This window comes from Bombus terrestris, chromosome 12 (genome assembly GCF_910591885.1).
Source record: "Bombus terrestris chromosome 12, iyBomTerr1.2, whole genome shotgun sequence".
Classification (NCBI taxonomy): Eukaryota; Metazoa; Arthropoda; class Insecta; order Hymenoptera; family Apidae; genus Bombus; species Bombus terrestris.
In genome coordinates this window covers 8,478,735-8,500,896 of record NC_063280.1, presented here as the reverse complement: position 1 = coordinate 8,500,896, position 22,162 = coordinate 8,478,735, and the positions used below count along the sequence as shown (strand labels likewise).

General features: G+C 37.1%; 4 protein-coding genes across 6 annotated transcripts; 2 read left to right on the top strand and 2 right to left on the bottom strand.

Annotated features, from left to right (window-relative positions):
* Positions 1–326: 326 nt before the first annotated feature.
* Positions 327–2,596, bottom strand: LOC100645462. Of its 2 annotated transcripts, XM_012315011.3 has the most exons (6): positions 2,191–2,596; positions 1,549–1,950; positions 1,250–1,454; positions 956–1,171; positions 620–879; positions 327–461 (listed from the first exon to the last, which is right to left on the bottom strand). In XM_012315011.3, exons 1-5 carry the CDS (start codon positions 2,258–2,260, stop codon positions 630–632), a joined length of 1,143 nt encoding a protein of 380 aa, XP_012170401.1. In that variant the 5' UTR covers positions 2,261–2,596; the 3' UTR covers positions 327–461; positions 620–629. The 2 variants fall into 2 exon arrangements, with proteins under 2 accessions (XP_012170401.1, XP_003399797.1); XM_003399749.4 differs by lacking the exon at positions 327–461 and having other exon boundaries at positions 510–879.
* Positions 2,597–2,674: 78 nt separating this feature from the next.
* On the top strand, positions 2,675–4,113 carry LOC100645570 (protein SGT1 homolog). The gene is made up of 5 exons (XM_012315012.3): positions 2,675–2,834; positions 2,898–3,008; positions 3,155–3,356; positions 3,436–3,635; positions 3,713–4,113. The coding sequence occupies exons 1-5, from the start codon at positions 2,793–2,795 to the stop codon at positions 3,818–3,820; spliced, it is 663 nt and encodes a 220-aa protein (XP_012170402.1). The 5' UTR covers positions 2,675–2,792; the 3' UTR covers positions 3,821–4,113.
* On the bottom strand, positions 3,713–5,649 carry LOC100645805 (mitochondrial potassium channel-like). 2 transcript variants are annotated; one of them, XM_012315013.3, is made up of 3 exons: positions 5,507–5,649; positions 5,117–5,435; positions 3,713–5,027 (listed from the first exon to the last, which is right to left on the bottom strand). In XM_012315013.3, exons 2-3 carry the CDS (start codon positions 5,279–5,281, stop codon positions 4,260–4,262), a joined length of 933 nt encoding a protein of 310 aa, XP_012170403.2. In that variant the 5' UTR covers positions 5,282–5,435; positions 5,507–5,649; the 3' UTR covers positions 3,713–4,259. The 2 variants fall into 2 exon arrangements, with proteins under 2 accessions (XP_012170403.2, XP_003399800.2); XM_003399752.4 differs by having other exon boundaries at positions 5,117–5,404; positions 5,507–5,642.
* Positions 5,650–5,967: 318 nt separating this feature from the next.
* On the top strand, positions 5,968–9,551 carry LOC100650897 (S1 RNA-binding domain-containing protein 1). Its single transcript, XM_003399949.4, has 2 exons — positions 5,968–7,835; positions 7,920–9,551. Exons 1-2 carry the CDS (start codon positions 5,982–5,984, stop codon positions 8,691–8,693), a joined length of 2,628 nt encoding a protein of 875 aa, XP_003399997.2. The 5' UTR covers positions 5,968–5,981; the 3' UTR covers positions 8,694–9,551.
* Positions 9,552–22,162: the final 12,611 nt, after the last annotated feature.

Genomic DNA, 22,162 nt, shown 5'->3' with positions numbered 1-22,162 from the left:
CTATCGGGTGGTGGAGGTAAGAAAGAGAAGGAGTAGTTGAATCTGACTAATGGACGGCACAGAGTCGACGGAACGGTACGTGGAACAGTTAGACGACGACCCACATTACTGGGAGTTGCTCAGGGCCGGCCAACGTGCCAGTTTCTTCGACCTTACCCTCCGTTAATACAAGCTAGATCTTCTAGGATCATATTAAAATCGTTTAATCATGAATTTAAATCCTTCCTCTACTTCCTTCTTCTCTAAAATGCCTATCGTTTATTGTAATTATCTTTCTACATCTTCCTTCACCCTCCTTTTTCAACTTAGGAACTTTCTTGCTTTTTACACCATTCGCCATTTGATCGCTAAAATTATTGATCTGCATTCTTCTTTTGAATTTTGGTAATTCATGTTGATTATTGAAATTGGAATTCGTATTTTTAGAGGAGTTACGGAAATATTTTGGAAGAGCGAAAAAACTGTAACATGGAAAGTTTGAAGCATTAAAATAGTAAGAATGATCGAACTGTAATAAACGAATGTTTATTCAATTAAATATAAATTTGGTTTCGATTTATACAAAGTTAACAAATATTAAATGTAATTCGTTTATAAAACAGATACAAAAAATTTGTACCCATGTATAACTATTTCCTTCTTCCCTTTTTTACAACAGATGCTGTTGCTGGCAATGGAACTTTTAGAGTAATAAGTTTCTTGTTCTCTTTGCTAGGTAAAGCACCAACAATTCTAGCAAGGTCTGTCATTTTTTTTAGACCCATACGATGACTGAATATGGTTGCAAATAATTCCAAATCTAATGTAAAGTTGTTAATTATCAGTGCTAAGATCATACAGTGTATTACTCCCTTATCTTTTACACTGGTTGGCCTCATTCTATAAAATATTAAAAATTAATTATTAAATTATTAAACATTTTTATTATGTGGTTATTATATGTCTGTGCACATACCTCCCATGTTTACTCTGAACACTGTAAGTGTCTATTATATGCGAATTAATTTCTTGAGAAGCTGAACAAACTTCAATACCACGTTTTTTAGCATCCTTGATTGGCATATTTAACCAGGCTGCAACTGATTGAACATAAATCAACAGCGCAGCCTTTTTAAGACTATCTGGATCAGATTTCACATGATATAATGTCCGAGTGAAAAATTTTGAGTTTCTGAAAAAGCAATAAATGCATATATTAGTATACAATAAAATAATAAAGAAAGATAGTAATTTTTCGAAATAAACATACTCTTGTTTATTATTAGAATCGCCATTTAAAATTTCTGTAACACTATTGTACAAAGATTCCAATTTACTTTTTGGTACAATATCAAAAATATTATATACATCATTTACATTAGTTGCATCTCTATTACACTCTGGTAAAATGGTATTTGTAATATACTCATTATCTGGCAATTGTATTGACAAGTCCATTCTGTCAATTTCAACATCTGTAATGAGAATAAATTTTAATTTCCTATTCTTAGGAAAATTGGTACAAGATTATGCGTATATCATAAAACATTTGCAAAGACAATTCCTTACTAGATACAGTTTGTTCAAGCTGTTCTTTAACAGATTCTACATTCACTTTTAATCTTTCGTATTGCTCTGTCCTCCTTTTCACTTTCTTTGAACCAAACTGTTTGTTCAACTTAGCGATCTTATCATCTTCGAAGCCTTTATTATCTTCCACTGCAGGTTTTTCTAAAACTGGAGTCACTTGCCAACGTTCAACCTGAACCAACCTTACCTTCCCTGTCCTTCTGTTACGAAGAACAAGCATACTGCGCATCAAATCTTGGCTCGTGTCTGGTTTATAACCTCTATAAACAATCTGTCCATTTGACATAGCCAGCATCGTTTTCTTCTTGTTTTGATCATAAAATAATCCACATGACATTTTTTTGGCTTCCTCATCCTTGAGCTCCCCATTTTGAAAATTAACTATAAAACAATTATATATGTTTTTTCTCAAAATGAGTACATGTAATATATGAATTATAAATTGACAAATCGAACAAGTTATTTATCACTTGTAATTTAGAATTAAATCAATGAAAACAAATGGCAATTACGATTATAAGAGTAGTATAATTTCACAATTCGATTATTTTTCGAAAAATAATTTACACACAAGTTGTTTCAAATACTAAAATTCTTCTTAATGAATAAAAGTGCAATTACCAATGATTGGTTGAACTTTGGATGGTTCTATAATTACATCATCGATAATCGCCTTGAACGGTTCTTTCATTTTTATCAATCACTGTTTAACTTTAATTTTTATTTATGATTTTTAACCTCACATTTATCTACATCAAATTTTGTAAAACTAATGAAAACATAGAAGCGCCCCCGGAAGTTGGCTTCTTTTCATTTATCTCACAGGAAGTCCGACCATTTTGACTTAATTTCTAAGAGATCCATGGATCCAAATAAACTTATTTTAGAACACAACCATATCAGTCAAATTACAGAATTACTTTACCGAAATTCTATTTCTTTACTTTTATTCTCAAAAATATGAATTTGCATAAAAATCTACAGTCTATTTATTACTATTCATATAAAATCTAAAACAGATACAACAAAATCTTTTTTCAATTTTTCTAAACCGATAAGATGGTACACCTTATAGTATGCTCTCTTTTATGATTATCATCTCTTTTGTATTATGTTCCTTGTCTATACTATTCATATGAACTTTCGAGAAGTACGATATATGTGAATGTTGTGTTAAATTTCTTAATGGTCTGTCTTTGATATTTTAGAGAAGAATCGACCTAATGGGTAACGAAGAAACTCCAACAGCAGTGAATAATGATAAAGTAAGAAATGTGGTTAATACATCAATACTGTACACGAAACATAAAAATTTTTAACGTCTACAGATGCCAGTTCCAAAAATAAGGCACGATTGGTATCAAACAGAAAGTCATGTTATAGTTCCGATTCTTGCGAAAAATGCACAAAATGTCAAAGTTGTTTACGAAGAGAATACGGTAAATATTTCATTTGTGAAAATGTAAGATATATATAATGTTTTTTCAACTAGTACATTTTGTATTTTTGTCGGTCATATTTACGTGAAAGTAGTTATTGTTTGGTTGAATATCAGTTGTATATTTTATTCTTTGTTTGGTTTTAGTTGAGTGTGTCTGCCCAGTTACCATCAGGCAATGAATATAGCTTGGAGTTAGATTTAGCTCATGCAATAATACCAGATCAATGTACATACAAAGTTGATCCATCTAAAATAGAAATTAAATTGAAAAAACATGATGGAATTACATGGTCTACTTTGGAAGGAAATCCTGTTGCACAAAATACAGTACAACCCATACCTCAAGGTAAACCAAAGATCCAAATATTATGTATAAACAGAACCTGCTTTGAATTGTCACATTAAAATGATTTAAATTTTTTAAGAAATTTTACAAGCTGAAACTCAACCACCAGAGAATCCTGGAACTACCAAAAAGACACGGGATTGGAATAAATTAGAGAAAGAGATTGAAAAACAAGAAGCAGAAGAAAAGCCTATAGGAGAAGCTGCTCTCTGTGCTTTATTCCAACAGATATATGGTAGTGGATCTGATGAAGTTAGACGTGCAATGAATAAATCTTTTGTGAGTATTTCTTTTCAAAAAGCGCTTGACAAATATGTTGTATTGATTTTAACACTGTAATATTTCTACATATATAGCAAGAGTCTGGTGGTACAGTGTTAAGCACAAATTGGTCAGAAGTGAGCAAAGGAAAAGTTGAAGTAAAGCTACCAGATGGTATGGAATGGAAATCCTGGAATACATAAAATAATTCAGATAATTAAAATTTAAATTGCTTAATATTTAACACATAACAATTTCACTTTATTTTTAATAAAATCATTTATTGCAGATAAAAATTAGTTAAACGATTGTCCATATAAAAATATCACATTGTATTTGCCCAGTTTATCATATTTATTTATCAATTTATTTATAAAATATATATGTGTATTTTTCTGAGAAAATTATAGCCTCAGTTTCTTATACAAAAAGCAATGCAACTAAATAACATGAGAATAAAATACTACAAAACATAAAATATATCCAATTAAATGCATATATTAATGTATTTTTTATTTCACTATATAATTAAATATATACATGTATTATATATTTATTTATAAAACATTGATAAACGAATAAATCTCTGTTACTAAATAATTATTTCAAATAAATTCATTACTATGAATTGAAAGGTAACCTTTAACCAATTACCGATCTCAGTATATATATGCCAACAATACATACCCCAAATACAACACAAGCTCTTTGCAGTTCTGTAATATTACTATTATCTAATTCTTCATTAACCATGACTACTTTTGATTCGCTATTCTTTTCTATTGTTTTACGAATTGTATTTAAACTACTTTCTAATGATAGAAAACTATTTCTGAGCACATTTTCATTCTTTTCTTGTGCTTCAGATAAAATGTTTTGAATATTTGCTACCCTTATATTGTTATATATTATTGAAGCTACCAATGATACGACTGCTAATAGAGCAGATGCAACAATAGATAAGTATTTATGCTTTTGAGCATTTATTGTTTGACTATCATGATATTCTTTAATAGCAGTTGCTAATAATGTGAAATGTTCTTTTTCCTCTTTCTCTAACAAATTAAGCTCTGTTATAATCTTTGCTTGATCTTGAAGATTTTTGTTTTCCACTATTGTCAATTGTACGTACTTTGGATCATCCCTCTTAATTTGAATAAGTTCAGAATATACTTCCTTTAATTTCTCATTTATTAACATTGCTTCACGATTCAATTGTCTCCTTTCATCTTGACATTTGAACAACTTGTCTTGCGCAAAGATCACTTGTTGTTTGGCTATTTCAACCTTGTCCAAACCTGTTATTTGTTGATACCATTGCCACCATTTTATAACTTTCTTTGGTAACGGACTTGGTGCTAATTGTGATCCATTTACATTTTGAATTATTGTTAAATCATTATTGATTTGCTGGAGTAAATAAATTTAAATGATTTATATTTAAACATACATACATTATAATTTTTTATACTTATTAATGAATAAATAAAATGTAATACCTTTGCAAGAACATCATACTTTGCAGCAACTGCACTTTGTATATTGTTTAACTTTTCTTGTGCCTTTCCAGTGACGCTACTAATTCTTGTAGTTGCATTAAACAGTTGATGTTTATTTATTTCGTTGTTTAATACTTTCATTAACGATCGAAATTTTTCTGCCATGATATATTTGAATCGTATAAAAATTTACAATATCAAAATACGTAGCTGTATTCCGGTATTATTACACATTATTATGTTTATTTTAATTCCTATGTTTTTAATATTACAGAAACGTAAATCATCCTTTGAAACAAATCATTATTAAGTAAAGTGCCTTAGAAAAGAAATAATTATCAAATTTTTATAAATATGAAGGTTTTAGCTAAGTATGTATAGCAAAATCACCTGAAATATATGAAGAAATCTTATACTAAATCTGCATGAAATATAATAATTGAAAAATTACAAAAGTTATTCATTATAATTTCATAATGTCATCTGTAATTTTTGTATAATCTCGAAAAATATTGAGAATTTTCCGATTACACGAACTCGTCAAGCGTCTTAACTTAAGGCACATTTTCAAAGGTTAGTTGGAAGATGTACTTGAATTTGTTCGGAAAATTCTATTGATTATTATGATTATTAAGTAGAGTGCAGCGATTTACTAGTTTTTTATGACTTTACTAGTTTTTTATGATATTAATCTTATTAATAGTTAAGTAAGAAATTAAAAGAAGTTATGTGACATATATATGCATAAATGTTTTATACATTTAATAATTAACCTAGAATTTTTTAATTTACCAAATGTTATGAAAGGATTTTCCATTTTCTTAAATAGTTTAGATATCGTTATTTACTTGTAAAAAACGTCACAATGAAAAGGAGCATACGACAAGTGCCTGGAAAAAGGAAAATAATTATTTTTTCAAGTGATTCTGAGGATGAACCTGCAGATGTTTCCAATGATGAAAATTATGTTCCTACGAAAGCACCTCAGAAAAAGAGGAAGACAATTACAAATAGTACAAAGAGAACTGTTTCATTAAGTGAAAATAGTAAACAAATAACAACAAAACTTGGAAGAAAAAAAATAAAAACAGAACTTATAGATAACACAAATGAATCAGTAGATTTGAATAAAAAGACACAAAATAAAAATGCAAAGATGAAAAAAGAAGAAATACAAAATTCTGATGCAGGAAATATTAAACAAATATTAAAAGATATATCTTTAAAATCTACAGAATTGAAAGAATGGACTGTTGAAGATTATGTTAGCAAAGTGAACAGTATTGAAAAACATATAGCAGAAAATGTTATAAAGCTTTTTGATAATGAAAATACAATCCCATTTATTGCAAGATATAGGAGGGATATGACTGGTGGCATGGAGCCAGATAAGCTAAGAGCAGTGAAACAAAGTTTCGATCATGCTAAAGTTATCAAACAACGTGCTAATACTATATTGAAGTCTATTGATAAATTAGGACAGTGGTCTCCTGCTATACATTCTGCTGTTGTATCTGCCAAATCTTTAGACGACTTAGAACATATATATTCTTTCTTTAAGCCAACATCTAAGCGAACTTTAGCAGAAAGAGCAAAAGAGCTAGGTTTGGGATCTGTAAGTGATTTTGTGTTACAGGGTCAAACACTACCTCCATTATCTTCTTTTATCGATTCTACTAAAGATGGATTAAAAACTGAGCAACAGATTATAGATGGAATTGTACATATTATAGCATATATTATAAATAAGAATAAAACTGTATTTGATAAAGTCAAAGAGCTTCAAAGCAAATCTGTGATAACAATTCAGGTTACAGAATGTAAAACCAATAGTAAATCTGCAGATAGTAAAGAAAAGGATGTTCATAGAAAGTATGAAACATATTATGATTTTAATGCAAATACAAATTACATTAAACCTCATCAGATATTGGCTATTAATCGTGGGGAAGCACAAAAGTTTCTTAATGTAAAAATGACCATTCCTGAATTTTTCGAAAAGGAATTTAAAGCACACTGTTATAAACAATATAATGCAGCTATCACAGCATCTAAATTACATTCCAAATTATTAAACGACAGCATTAACTATGCTTATACAAAGCTGATAAAACCCTTAGTAGTACGTAGAGTGAGAAGCGAAATGAAACAAAAAGCAGAGACAGCATCTATAGAAGTTTTCGTAACTAATGTTAAACAGTTGCTTCTTACTCCACCTGTACGAGGAAAGACCATACTTGCTATAGATCCAGGATTTTCGCACGGTTGTAAATTAGCGGTAATCTCTGAGCAGGGTGATGTACTTAAAACAGGTGTAATTTATCCACACACAAAGGAAAAAGAATCTTATAATAAATCAGCCGATGTTTTGGTAGCTTTAGTGACGAAATATAAGGCTACAGTTTTAGCATTGGGCAACGCTACAGCTTGCAGAGAAACTGAAATGTTTCTAAACAAGTTAATTAAGTCCAATGTATTCGGATCGATCGAGGTTTCGTATACGATAGTTAACGAAGCCGGAGCATCGATTTACAGCTGTAGTCCCGAAGCAAAATCCGAGTTCCCGGACCTCGACACGAATTTAATTTCTGCTATTTCTATAGCGAGACGTCTACAAGATCCACTTGCTGAATTAGTAAAAGTAGAACCTAAACATTTAGGTGTGGGAATGTATCAGCATGATCTACCAGAGAAGCAATTGTTAGTGGCATTAAATGAGGTAAATATAAAATTCAATAGCTTTAAGATTCAAGATAAAGTAATTAATTGACAAATTCAATAATAACTATAAAAATGATTACAGGTTGTTTCAGAGGTTGTGAGCTTTGTGGGTGTGGATGTGAACACTGCATCTAAGTGCCTTTTAAGAAGAGTTGCAGGTTTGAATGCATCCAGGGCAAATAACATTATAGAATGGAGATCCGAATTTGGACCGTTTAAAAATAGGCAACAATTACTGGATGTGAAAGGAATTGGGAACAAGGTGTTCGAACAATGTGCTGGCTTCATTAGGATATTGCCAGAGACTTCGATGAATGATAATTCTAAGAAACGCAAGCCTGCTAAGAAGTCTGAGCAGACATATAACTTATTAGATCAATCTTGGATCCATCCTGAATCGTACAAAATAGCCGAACGTTTCTTGAAATATTGTAATTGTAACATGGAGAATTTCGGAACTACGGAGTTCATCGAAAAAGTAAAATCGTGTGCTGACGAAGGGTTTGCCGGTTTGGCTCAGAAGCTTGATACTAACGAGACGACTATGGAGGTGATAGTCAAAGGCTTATCTATGAAGAAGGACGAGGATATACGATTAAAGACTCTTACTCCTCTTTTTCGAAAGAGTTTGCTCAGTATTAATGATTTGAGCGCGGGCATATTAGTAACGGGTGCGATACGAAACATTACACACTTTGGAGCGTTTGTGGATATAGGAGCGGGTAAAAATGGGCTTATACCAACGAAATGGTTAAAGAATTCGGTAGTTTCGATAGGTCAGCGTGTAGAGGTGAAAGTACTTTCAGTAGATCTTGACCGCGAAAGAATTAGCTTAGAATTAATTAACGTATTATAATATTTAATTTATTATAAATATAAGAATAAATTCTAATTTTCTACGCAAGTCTTTAGTTTTCTCAAATAATAAAACGTGTCACGCAATGATCTTTCGTTGGACTAGGCACAGAGAACAAACTTTTATCCGGTGTACATCTGTAATTCACCCTTTTTTCTCTCATAAAGTAAAAACTGCTGAGAACTCTATGAATAAACATAAACGCGGAATACACGTGGAATAGCATTTGCATATTTCACGCACCACTTATTCCGGCTTAATGACGGATAATAAATTGTCCCTTAATTTTGGTAGATAGAACAGTCTGTGCTTTTATACAATACTTAATTTACCACTATGCTTTAAACTGATATTTTATTTATAATACTCTAAATAGACAATGCGATTGATTGTAACGACCCAGGCAACCTTAAGTGCGGCAATACCTCACGAAATATGTAGCTGGAATCGAGCTACAAATTTCGAATACAGAGAAGAAACAGAATCTATTCCGTGAGTTGAGAAGTGGCGGAGACGAATTCTGAACACGTCCCGAGGCGTCTCTCCCTAAGGAAGGCAGTTCGAGGTTGCGCGATGGTCAGATGTTACTCTGCATCGGATGCTGCAGCGAAAAGTCACAGACGCGCTCTCAGATGTGCAATCCTTTGATGTCGATTGGTTAAATTATTTTCGTTTTATTTTACGTCTATCTTTTCACTTGAGAAGATAGAAATTGATCATAAAGTTACGAAAGATCACAAAATTATCCACAGGATTCTTTGTTATCTCATTTTATAATTTCATACTTATTTATCAATTCTACCACGTTTAATCGATCGTACGATTAATTCTTCACGCTGCTCGTGGACGTAGTTAAAACACAACGCGAACATTCGCGCATACAACTTAACAAGACTCGATTTTATATTGTCTCGTGGCACATTCCTTACGTACCAGACGCAACACGCTAACACGATCATCCCCTTCGTTCGTCCCATTCCATCCTTTCCATTTCACTCTCCTCACTCTTCGTATGCATGTTGCGTACCATCCATATACACGTTACTACTCGGCTACGTATAATTTTCAGGTAATAACACCGCTCCAGACAAGTACAAGAGGATTTGAAACGAACGAAACCTAAAAATCTCTGATCCTGTCACACACACACACAAAAAAAAAAAAAAAAAAAAAAAAGAAAAGAAGAAATGAAAATGCGCGTTAAATTAAAAGTAACTGCCATTGTCTAAATCATTGTAAAAATTCCAGCGAGTTTCTAACGGGTATCGCTACCGTGGATAAATGCAAATATTATCCACGATTTTTGCAAGAATCTAGCCGCGTTAGTTCCAATTAAAACTAATCCCCTTATTCTTTTTCCAGGCGACGCGGGCTCTGTTCTTTGCTGCTGCTCCTCGTTTCTCCGCGTCTCCCTTCCTCTTCTTTCTTTCTCGTAGACGATTTTTCGCCTGGAACATCCTGGGGCTCGTGTATCCAGTCAGCGATGGAATCCGAAACACTTGGAATATCGTTTTCGTCGCGAAAGACGCGACGAAAAATTCGAATCACTACGAACATTATTGCAACTCTTGAAAGTTCCGATAAGTGGCGCGAGTCTTGATAAGCTCGAAAGTCTTGAAAGTTTCGACAGATTTTGATAGCTTGGAAAGCTTTCAATATTTTAACAGACATTTTTAATTTATGCGTTTTCGTTCAAGCGGTGCATCGAGCATAAAGCGTTAATGAAAGCCCATAGCGTTCGATTTATCACGAACGCGTTTATATTCCTCGATATTCACGACAGTATTCGTCGATGACAGGACCTTTTATGTTATTTCGTAACGATTGAGTCGATCAACCAACAAATTTCGAATAGCTGGAAACAGTATAAAATGAAAAACGTATAGTACAACGATTAATCGTAATTAATGTAACATTTTACAAAAATTAAATATCGTTGTCAATGGGCAAAATACGCGTTATAATTATTAGCTTTAATGATAATAACAAGGTTTGCCATTACTAATATTAAATAGTACACAAGTAAACGTGTGTAATTTAGAAGCAAACAAACGTGGAATATCCACGTGTCAAGAAATCACAATTAACCCAGCCTTTGCTGTTCAAGAAGACGTTTAACTCTTCAGCTGTGCGCTGGATTTTCATACTTTTCTCTACGAGATTGAGAACGAAACTTACATTTTGTGCATGTTGATCGCGAGGATCGCGCGGTAATAACGTGGCTCGTCGAAATTAACAGAACACGCAGCACGAGACTTCGGCGTGGCCCTCGGCTGCGGCATTAAACATTTCACGATCGTTTGATCTTGCCAACGATCCTTACGCTTCTTGGCGATACACCATCGTATCCAGATCGCGTTTCCGCGTTGATTCCGCCGCGATGACGCGTATAGTGTCGCGGAAGGTTGCGAGCTTTTAATTTGTCGATAACACGGCGAGGCTCCAGAGAGAAAGCGGAGGCGTAAGAAAACACGGAACAGCTCGTCGGGACGAAGCGGGGATTCCCCTGTGTGTACGCAGAACAATGGCGAAAAAGCTAAAAAACCGTAGCGCGGATACACCTACAGTCGGAGACAAAAATAAATGGCCAGGTGGTGGGAAGAAGCATCGACGAAGTTCGGTCGAATTGGTTTCAGTGTCGCGCGTGCTTAATTTATTTATTTTTTATTTATTCGTACGTTCTATGGTAGAGGAAACCTGTACAAAACTGTACAACGTACTTGTACGTTGGATCATCCCGTAAGCAACGTGGTTTTCTTCTAAGAGGTCAGTTTAGGACGGCGGGAGTCTTCGCTATCGGAGTTTTACAAACTGAAGCGAAAAGTTTCAGAAGCTGGCCCGACGAATTACGAGAAAATTCATCATCGATGGATCGTCGACAGGCAACTTTTTACTTTGGTCTGGTATGCGAAAACCAACGACTGTCTGTTTACTGAATTTACTCATGGAATGATCTGATAATTGATTGTCCGGTAATTGTCTTCTTCGGTCATATTCAAGCGTTCGTCGACAGTTTCGTGATCGATTTGTTATCACGTAAAATGGGAATCGCCTCGATACGAGAACGAATTGCTCGCTACTATTGGGAAAAAGTAGAAGGACACGTAACTTTCGAACTTGGGATGACAAACAACAGGCGAAAAGAGGAAAAGTTGGCGAAGAAAAAGGCTAAATCAAACGGCAAATCTGCGTATACCGTCGAGAAGAATATGGTGCGGGCTTCTTCGCAAGAAGATTGGCTACGGTGTACGTACACGGTGTAATAGATGAGCATACGGAGACTGTATCGGCTAGGGAATGGAGGAACCTAATCATTCTCGATGTTATCGTTGTTAGTTTGGATTAGGGTTAATATCGTATGGAGGTCTTATCCAGCCCATTGGGCAAAATCGGAAGAAACTAGAGGTTTCGTTTCATCATTGTCTCAATCAGTTAGCTGTTGCGACCTCTTTGAAAAGCGTGCAGCTAAAATGTGTCGCAGAGGACAAAGGAAACAGCTGTATACTTAAAATTTAAATAGCAAATTCTGCTTACTTTTTACGCGTGACGAGTATACTCGCGAGAAACAGCCAACTGGTTAAGTAATAAAATACATCTTCAAAATTGTCTTCCTCTCGTTCTTTTTTCTTGTTCATTACGAAAATATTCAATAGAATTACAGTTCGCTTCGCACAATTTCCCTTGCCAATTACCAAGTTACCAAAGTATAATTGTTGGGCAAAGCTTATATAGAGATAAGTAAACGTAGTTGAAACGGTCGTATAGAATTTGTAAGGAGCTACGTGTAAAACCGGAAGCCCCGCGAAGCTCTAATAAATAAATTGGCAAAGTTGAGCGTACGGTTTAGTACAGGATTTTTCTCTACTACGAAATAACATTTAGTAAACGGTGGAAACGAATATATTTGCATTTTTGACATAGGCAAAGCAGCGTTCAGCGAAGCTTCGTTGGCAGCCGGTTCCCGCTAACGATATTTTCGTTGCCGACTGTACATACGCTTGGACGAGAAGACACGACAGAGCGTAGTCGTGGATAGAAGTAACGAGACGCGTAGCTCAGCTGCGAGAACGTAACACGCTTTGGCGAACTAGCTTTTACTTCGTTATTGTATATTCGTGGACCATGTTCCAAAGCTACGCTGCAACTTTCAGCGCGTAATCTGCCACGCTTTCGTGCCGCGAATTCTCCAAAAAGCTTATCCTGTTTTCGTCTTCTGTCCGCCACCTTCGCAATTGCGAATAAATTTCGCACGAGTGTCATGTATCGAGTGGATGGATGGCAAGTAGGTCGCGAGTATTCGGCGTCGACTTTACCAACGATCCTACTACTTAGCGATGGGTTCGAGATACGTTTCTTCGCATTTCGACCGTGTTCTTTAAGGGGGTGTCCTGAATTAGAATGTTTCAAAACAGGATTTTTTTTAGAAGGGAAAGAAAGAAATGAAGTTATTGAATTTTGAGCTATGGTTTTATATATATTTAACGAATACAAACAAATTTCTTTTGAAGTTAAAAAAAGAAAGATTATAACAGATTTCTAAGCCTATTTCATGGGCGTCTTGTCGCTGCAGTCTTCAATCGGCGGGGAAGATCTACCTCGAAACGAAGAACGAAAAAAGGATTAAATTATTATATATTTTTCTTCTGGGTGAACTAAAGAAGTTTATTTAAATAATTGTTATAGCACCTTAAAGTTTATTTCTTTCTTTTTTGCAAAAGAACATTTTTTTTAAACCCGCCAAAATTTTTAACTTCACATTTTTTTCCGCCGCTGTTTAGTTCGCCCAGAAGAAAAATATATAATAATTTAATCCCTTTTTGGTTTTTTGTTTCAGTCAAGAATTACGTTAAATATATATAAAACCATAGCTCAAAACTCAATAACTTCATTTCTTTCTTTCTCTTCTAAAGAAAATTACAAGTAAATGCTGTTCCAGAACATTCTAATTCAGGACACCCCCTTAACCCTTTGCAGTTCGTAGTGAGAAACGATACGTTGAGACAGGTGGATTGCACAAACGAATAATTAGAGACGACAGTGAGTAATAGAAATTTCAGAGATGTATTCTTCTTACGTTACTTCTTACTGCTGGCTTAGCTAGTTCGATTATTGAACTGCACTACACGCAGCACGAGCAACGGGAAACGTGTTGCTTGACGGAAAAGAATGTCGAGAGTAGAACGCGTTTACATGCAGTGGCGAAGCAAAGGAAGGACGTGGCACGAGGTAGCGAATAATGAAAACGGAGAAAGATTAGGCAGCGACGTAACAAGTAATATCGCAAAGTACCAAGGTAATTGCCGAAGACGTTCTGCGAAGAAGCTTCACACGTTCACAGTAATTTTATTTTAAATACAGGCAATCGCTCGAAAGAAATTAAACATAAAATCACGAGACTGAAACCGCTAACTCTCGCCGCGTTAATGATACGACGTTGCGCGAACATTGCGAAACTCGAAGAATCGGAAATACGTGGTTCGACAAAGGTAGCGAGAGTGTGAAATCCGACCGACTAAATTTCGGCTAAGATTGAAATTTCAACGCGATAGATTTCACCTCTCTGCGAATATTCTACGGAAATAAGAAAGATACAGGTAGAATCGAAGAGCGGTGCTTTTCGTTCGCGATTTTTAAAAAATATCTTCTTCCTAAACGCGTTCTCCTTTGTCCGTCTTCGTGGTTCCTTTCTTTGGAGCTAGAAATACCCGTGAGATGCTACCCTGCTCTTGACGTTGCGAGTGATCCATTACGTGTAAAAGAATCTCGCGCGTAGATTCCCTTTTGGGAAGAATTTATCGATTCTCGATGACGAACATAACGCGTGTAACGAAGAGACGATAGGAGGCGCATAAAAGGCACATCGCTGCGAGAAAATCGGAACAGGTGGTCCGTGACGTGCGGAATCGTCACGACGCAATTAATCATCGTCATACCTCTCTAGGAATCTATCGCGCGATCTCTTTATCCCTTTCGTCTGGCGCTCCAATTTTTAGATCGTTTAAACGCCTGTATCGTGTCTGTGGCAAACAAAAGCCAGGAATCAAGCCTTCTGACCAGGCAACGAAACGATCCCGGGTATTAAGAAGAACCGCGAAGCTTCGCCGAAGCGTAGGTGAAAAGAAAACAAGGGATACCGAGGTTTCGTGAGCTGCAGCAGGGACCACAATGGCGTAACGACAAAATATAGGCTGATATTGCGAAGCGGTGAGCGTGTAGGTTGCAGCCCCCCGGGTGAAAAGTAGTTTCAGAGCGTCTAGTCTCGTCTAACAATGGCGCGTATGAAAAGGGAAGAAAAAGCGGAACGCATGAAAAGCGTACCGGAAAATAAAGAGGAGATAGAGAGCGAAGGCAAAAGAGGCAGCCAGGCTGTTGAATTCAATGCCAAGGTTTCGAGCCTTCGGTTAAATCGATATTCGATATTTTCCGTTCACGAGCTGATACGGTCCGCGTTGCAGCAATATTATCGCGTTTCACGTGTCTCTTCCTTTTGCTCTATTTCATTTCCTCGCCTACTTATTTAAATTGCTATTTAACGAGTCTGCATTACGCACGACGACGATCGTTTAAACACGCGGAGAGTAGCATTTCTATAGATTTATCGCGATTATAGAAGACGGTGAAATTAGCCCTTTTGTGACAAATCACATCGTTCTGATCCTTATACTCGTTACTTGTTTCTCTTCGTTCTTTCTTAATTACACAACTTAAGAAAACTGTATCCTCGTGCAACTATTCGGTAGAGCAAAGTGTCGCGTTGTTTAAGCTTATGCCAACGTTCGTGTACCTTCAGAATTTATTCCTTTCTCGCTAAGTATTTAACAGAGAATCCTACGAAGTTACGCGTATACTCGCAAAAATTGACTTCCGTTCCGCTACCCCCATTTCATCCGCCTCTTTAAACATTTTCTTCTCTTCAGCTAAATATCCATAAAAGTCGTCAATCTAAATACAAATATCCGCTAGCTTTTCCTACCATCTGCCAATGGAACGAGGAGCTTGCATCACCAAGACCTTTCTACGAGTACCTTTCGTTCCCGCCAGCTACAAGAATGAAAAAGCTTCGCGCGGCATTCTTCTTCTTGCCTATCGAGCCGAAAATAAATAGCAAGTGGAATATCCTTACTTTATCGAGCGTTCGACGACACAGGGCTGGGCCGGTTACGCCGATATCGAAAGCGCTGCCGAAGATTACAATAATTTTCCCGACCGATTCGAACGCTGGATGCGTGTAGAGCAAGGGGGATGGTCACGTAGCAACGATTTCCTGCTTATCGCGCGTGCCTCCTAGTTTTCTAGATCGTTTCACTTTTGGCCTGTAAGCGAGCTTTCTATTTTCCATCGAGAATACGCTCGACTGTGCGGTATTGTGTGTCGCATCGAATATACGTCGCCGCCTGTTCCGCCCACTGACGTCGTCCGATTTATCCGATTGCTCCGAGGAAATCAATCGCAACCCTCTCTCTTGCGAATGTCGCCACTCCTCTATATCCTGGTCATTTTCAAAGAATTCCAGACGAGCTTGAATCTTTTAACGACGAATGCACACTAGCAGATGCGAGTGTACTATTATTACGTTTTCAGCGACCGACTGATAGACAGATATTTTACGCTTCTACGTTCCAGTTTACGCGATTCGCTGTCTATCGACTGATGGATTTTACGTTTTGATCAGGCTAATCGCATTGCGAAAATGCGTTTGAACAATTTCAGGAGATCGATAAAGTAGGAAGTTACAGGTGTAGAGAGTGTAGCGGAATGTACAGGCGACCGTAAGGCGATTAGTTATGCAAAGATAAGAAGAAAACATAGAACGAAGTGATTTCACCAGGGACACGGTCTCCGAGGGAATCGGATTTGAAAATTTATCAACTATACTTGAACATGACCGATTACACACCGGACAAGAGTGAATAATCGGCAAGAGGTTGTTCTATGAGTGAGGATAAGTGGAAAATGTATTTTTGTTTGCTTGATTTGCCAGAGAATTAAATTTAAAAATTTATCGTACTCCATCGTCTTGAAAACGAAGCCTTAAATTCCTTATGTTTCGCTTGTTTTCACATGTACGATTATTTCCTGTCGATTGCTTACCCATACCTGGCTGATAATTATTCAACTTGGAGCTCGGTGTTTTCGGACGAAAAAATCTTCTTGTACATCTCCTTCTTTCATCGGGTTATTATCGTGCACACCTTATGCTCGTTCGTACGTGCATTATTTGGCCGCGCCCTGTACACGCAACGATTTCATTGGCGAACGAGGAGATTGATCGTGCAATTGCAGACAATATCGTCCCTTCTTATACGAAGCATCGAATACAGAGACAGTGTAATTCTTTCGCGTGCGCGATTCCTCATTTTCAATCTCTCGGATCGTCACGTATCGCGATGAATCTAAATTGTATACGACGATCTCGTTCAACCTAACGGTATCGTAATACACACACACACACACACACACACACATATACGCACAGACAGTTTCCATTCACACTTAGAAACAGGTCGATAGAGATCACAAACCATCGAGAATAATTGCGAAGCAAAGGCGAAGAAAGATTCGCAAACATTCGGATACGACGATTTAATACGGCAGTTGCGAGCTTTCGCAGGAAATGAATTGATATCCGTCAGCGGAATGGAATCCTCGCTGCCTATGGCGAGACATCATCCGTTCTACGTTCGAGGATCGTTACCAACGTAGGTAGCGGCAAGCCTGGTTTTCCCCTTCGACGTGAAAAGGGATGGTCGGAGGGTGTCGCGTCATCCGTGCTTCAGCGTTCGCGGTGCACCACGATAATTGGATCACCGAGCCTCCTATGAGTCCTCCTATGAGCGACCAAAATTAAGTAACCTGCGGCGCACGATATAGTGGTATAATAGAGAGCGGTGCGATATAAAAGACAGTTAGGTAATGGAAAGCGGGACTGATCAGTTATTTTTGATACATTCGACACAATCACGAAGATAAGCTTTTTATCCGAAAATATGGTACGTTCGAATAAGACTGTGGCAGCATTCGACGATGGAACTTTCTGATGCTTTGCGACACAAAGCGCTATACCTCCAAAGCGTAAGACCCACCATGCCTAATGTACCATCGATATCCCTACGGTTCTTTCGCCTAATATTCGGAAGAATGCATACGCGGCAACGGTCGCGGACATCTAACAAACGCGTGCGTAGTTGGAGAAAAGAATCCGTTTGGTTTTGATCAAAAGATTCATTCCGAACTAGCGTAGGGTCTAGCGTAACAGCAAGGCAAACACATTCGAGAAGCGTGATTGTTGATTGTTAATTATTGATTGTTATTTGTTAATCGTTGATCGTTGATTGTTGATCGTTGATTGTAGATCGTTGTTTGTTGATTGTAGATTGCTGATTGTAGATTGTAGATTGTAGATCGTTGATTGTTGATTGCTGATTGTAGATCGTTGATTGTTTATTGTTGGTTGTTGATTGTAGATCGTTGTTTGTTAATTGCTGATCGTTGATTGTTGATTGCTGATTGTAGATCGTTGATTGTAGATCGTTGTTTGTTAATTGCTGATCGTTGATTGTTGATTGCTGATTGTAGATCGTTGTTTGTTGATTGCTGATCGTTGATTGTTGATTGCTGATCGTTGATTGTTGATTGCTGATCGTTGATTGTTGATTGCTGATCGTTGATTGTTGATTGCTGATCGTTGATTGTTGATTGCTGATCGTTGATTGTTGATTGCTGATCGTTGATTGTTGATTGCTGATTGTAGATCGTTGATTGTTTATTGTTGGTTGTTGATTGTTGATCGTTGACTGTTGATCGTTGATTGCTGATCGTTGACTGTTGATTGTTGGCTGTTAATTGTTAAATAAACCCTTTTTTGTTGAACATCAAAAGTATTTCTTGGGCACTTACATCCAACACCACCTCAAGACGATATTATTGAGTTGTCATTACCACCTAACGACAAAATCCGCAATCACTTGGTTGCCAACCCAATAATATCTATGGATTCCATCAGGGTGAAGAAGAGACGCGAGGTCCATCTGGGTAGCTGATCGTACACATCTAGAAACAATGAAAAATGTCGATATATATGTAAATGGGAAGAAGGATGTGCAAGAGAATGTCAGCACAGGAAATACGACTTTCCATCACGCCATACCTTTCGGATTGAACTGATTACGACGTGTATTTCATCGATGGTTTCGAGGGGATCGTGGAGCTGTTGGATTTTTACAGACGACCGGGGAATTTGTATACTTCGATGCTGTTCCTGTTGCGACGAACAAAGACACTTTCGAAGTTTAATACAAAATTGCTACGAGAAGACTCATGTATACCGAATAATAATAGTTCTGTCATATTACATGCAAGCTCAAGATACTCCTTAACGTTACAAAAAATACGATTATGACCGGAAGGACGTAGCACGAGTTTGACGAACATAATAACGTCTTACTACCACATCGAATGAAATCTGTAGCGGCACATGGCATTGCATTTCCATAAAACCAACGACGAGTCACAATAGTCTTGGTATATTATACTACCATGAAAGTTACCGTGTCGTACTCGGAATTATTATACCTTTGGCCATTACCGCCGCCAGGACCAAATTACCGAGCTGTTGAACGAAACGGCCTCCATATTTACAAACGACGAGGGGAGAATATTTCACCGGTTGATATAAATATTATATCTTGTTAGAAGGTCGTTGGTCGAGGGCCGCATCGGAAGGTCTTAAGCCGTCGAAATGGCAAGGCGGTAAAGAAAGCACGGGGCGGAAAAAGCTTCTTCGGTAGAAGAGGCGCTTTGTGTTGGCGAAAGGTTGCACGTCCGCTAAAGCCGCTCGACCGACCGGTGGAAAGCAATTTGTACCACGCTTAAGTTCCACGTATTATTTACAGATCACTCGTATACGTATTATTCGACGGTGATATACGATTACGGTGTGACTCGAGGCGATAAAAATTGAATCTCAGTCGGTGAACCGTTCCAGAAGAACGGAACGAGGTTGTAAGAAATTCTGGCTGATTTATACTGTTCTATAATGTTCTATGTTATCGTAGATTTACGTTGTTTTGCAGCCACTTTAACGCTCATCTCCCGATAGAGCAATGTCTCAGATTTTCTAGTATCTCGTGGTCATTGTTCCGTGTAACGTTGTCTATCAACAACGTTCGGACACAGATCTGTAACGTCGTTCCCAAGAATATTTTATAAATTATTCTTCCACTATAGTTCTACGATTTTCCATAATGGTACTATGCCGTATGACGTGCAATTACAACGCTGGGCTTGTACCAGGTTTAATTTGTAACTTATTTCGTTATTATCATTTAAAATAAAAATTCGAAAGCTGTTTTATAAAACTCCAAAGTGCAAGAAATGTATTTTTAAACTCTGTATTACGGAGAGGAATAGAGATAAACTGTACGCGACACAATTAACTGAATTCAGGATTAGTATTAGGCGTAAGAACGAACAGTTTCAATTTTACAGTGAAATTCAACGTTTGTTTAAAAAGCAAATACCGCGAGTTCTTCGATCCAAGTATTTCTTCTTGCTTTTTATATGAGAATCACGGAAGAATATCGCGTGTCTTTACAATTAGACAAGATCCGATCGTCAGGCTACTGATTAAGAAGGATGTTCTGTGAAATTGCTGCGCGATAACGCTAAGCCTCGAACTGCTGCTACGACAGAGTAGCATCATAACGAGTTTTGCGACAGCCAGCTTGTTCACTGGATATTACTCCTTCCGATTACTACCTTACTGTTTCGATCGATGTAACACGCCTTATCCGATGAACCCTCTTCCAATTAGCGCAGAAGATACTCGACGATCGGATCTTGTCTAAAGACTACACGCGGTCTAGACGGTACAGTGGTAGAATCTTATCGTGATAAAATTCGTCGTTGATTCGACGATAGATGGCTTAAAGTTGTAATAGAGAGCAACGGCGAATATTTCGATCGAACAACTTGCCACGCTATTCTTTAATCAGCTTCACTGGAAAATTTCAATTATTCGTTTCTACACCTAATGTTTCGCCATTTATTGGCAACTAAGTGATTTTGTCATTAGATGGTATTGACAAAATCCGCAATCACTTAGTTGCCAAGCCAATACATACTCGTCCCTCCGTATTAGCTAATTATACGAATATTATTACAGGAATATTTTGTACGTAAATATTTTTTAATAATTTTAAGTAATTTTAATTTGAATAAATTTAATAATTTCGTATGTAAATATTCACATTTATTTCGATTAATTTATTCCCCTCTTGCACCACTTTTCATTGATCGCCGCCTCTACTATTCTACTTACGAAGGTAGGAAATGATATTCTTCGACTACTACCTCGAAGACTCTCCGATTGAATCAATTTCCTTCCTCTATTTTCATCTTCTCTATATTCATCGGTTACATCGTGCGCCACTTTCCTTCCACTTTTTCCTCATCGAGAAAATAAACTGTGTTCCCCGATTACCAGTTTCGACATTCCTCCTTCGAAGTCCGATTTACCCATCTAATTGTTCCGCTTCACCTTTTCCCGCATTCACCGGATCCAATTGCCTCCGTCGTCGTCGTCGTCGTCGTTGTCCCCGAGATTCGTCCGATCGATCGACGTCCCGAGTACCGGTACCGATCGAATATGCATCAGATCCTGCGGGATTCACCCAGAATCTTTTTACACGGCTGCCAAACCACGGTACACCACGTTCTAAGAACGAATTGCACGGAAGTAGAACGATTTAATGAATACAACTGGCGTTTCTTCTTGCCCGCTGGCTTAAGTTATTATTCTCTCTGCGGATTTACATTCTCCTCCTCCCTTCGTGTCCCTGGCAATTTCGTTATACGAAGAGAAAAAGGGTTGAACGCTTAATCGTAACCTCGGTCGACGTCAAAAGACGGCGTAAAGACGACTGTTGAAAGGGCTGGTTCGCGGTATTTGTTGGAACTTCAATGTTTTCAATTTGCGTAAAGGAGAGAAGCGGAATTTTCTAGAGTAGAATAAATGAAATTCTTTCAGAGTGAGACGAATTAAAGGTTTAAGTGATATACCTAATTTCATTAAGTGGAGGGGAAATGGGTAGGGTCTTTTAGTCGGCAACTTTTTCTCTTCCAAATCCAACGTAAATGGAGAATTTACGTTCCTCTCATATCTCTGCGACTTCGTTGTACGAAGGAAAAGAAAGTCGAACGTTTAAAGCTTACTGGACGTCGAAAGGCGACGCAACGAACGTTTCAAGAGGATTTGTCGCTGGTATTCGTTAAAATTTCATAAAGCAAGTTCTTTCGAGCGGGAGGCTCGTTTTTATTCAGCCATCGTTTAATTTGTTTAATTTACTTATTAATAAACTTCTGCGGGATAAAAGGGAGATAGGCGTGGGGGCTATGAGACACGAGTCGCTGCTAGACAATGAAACAAACACCTGGACATACCAGGTATGTTCAGGTATGTTCTTCGTTCC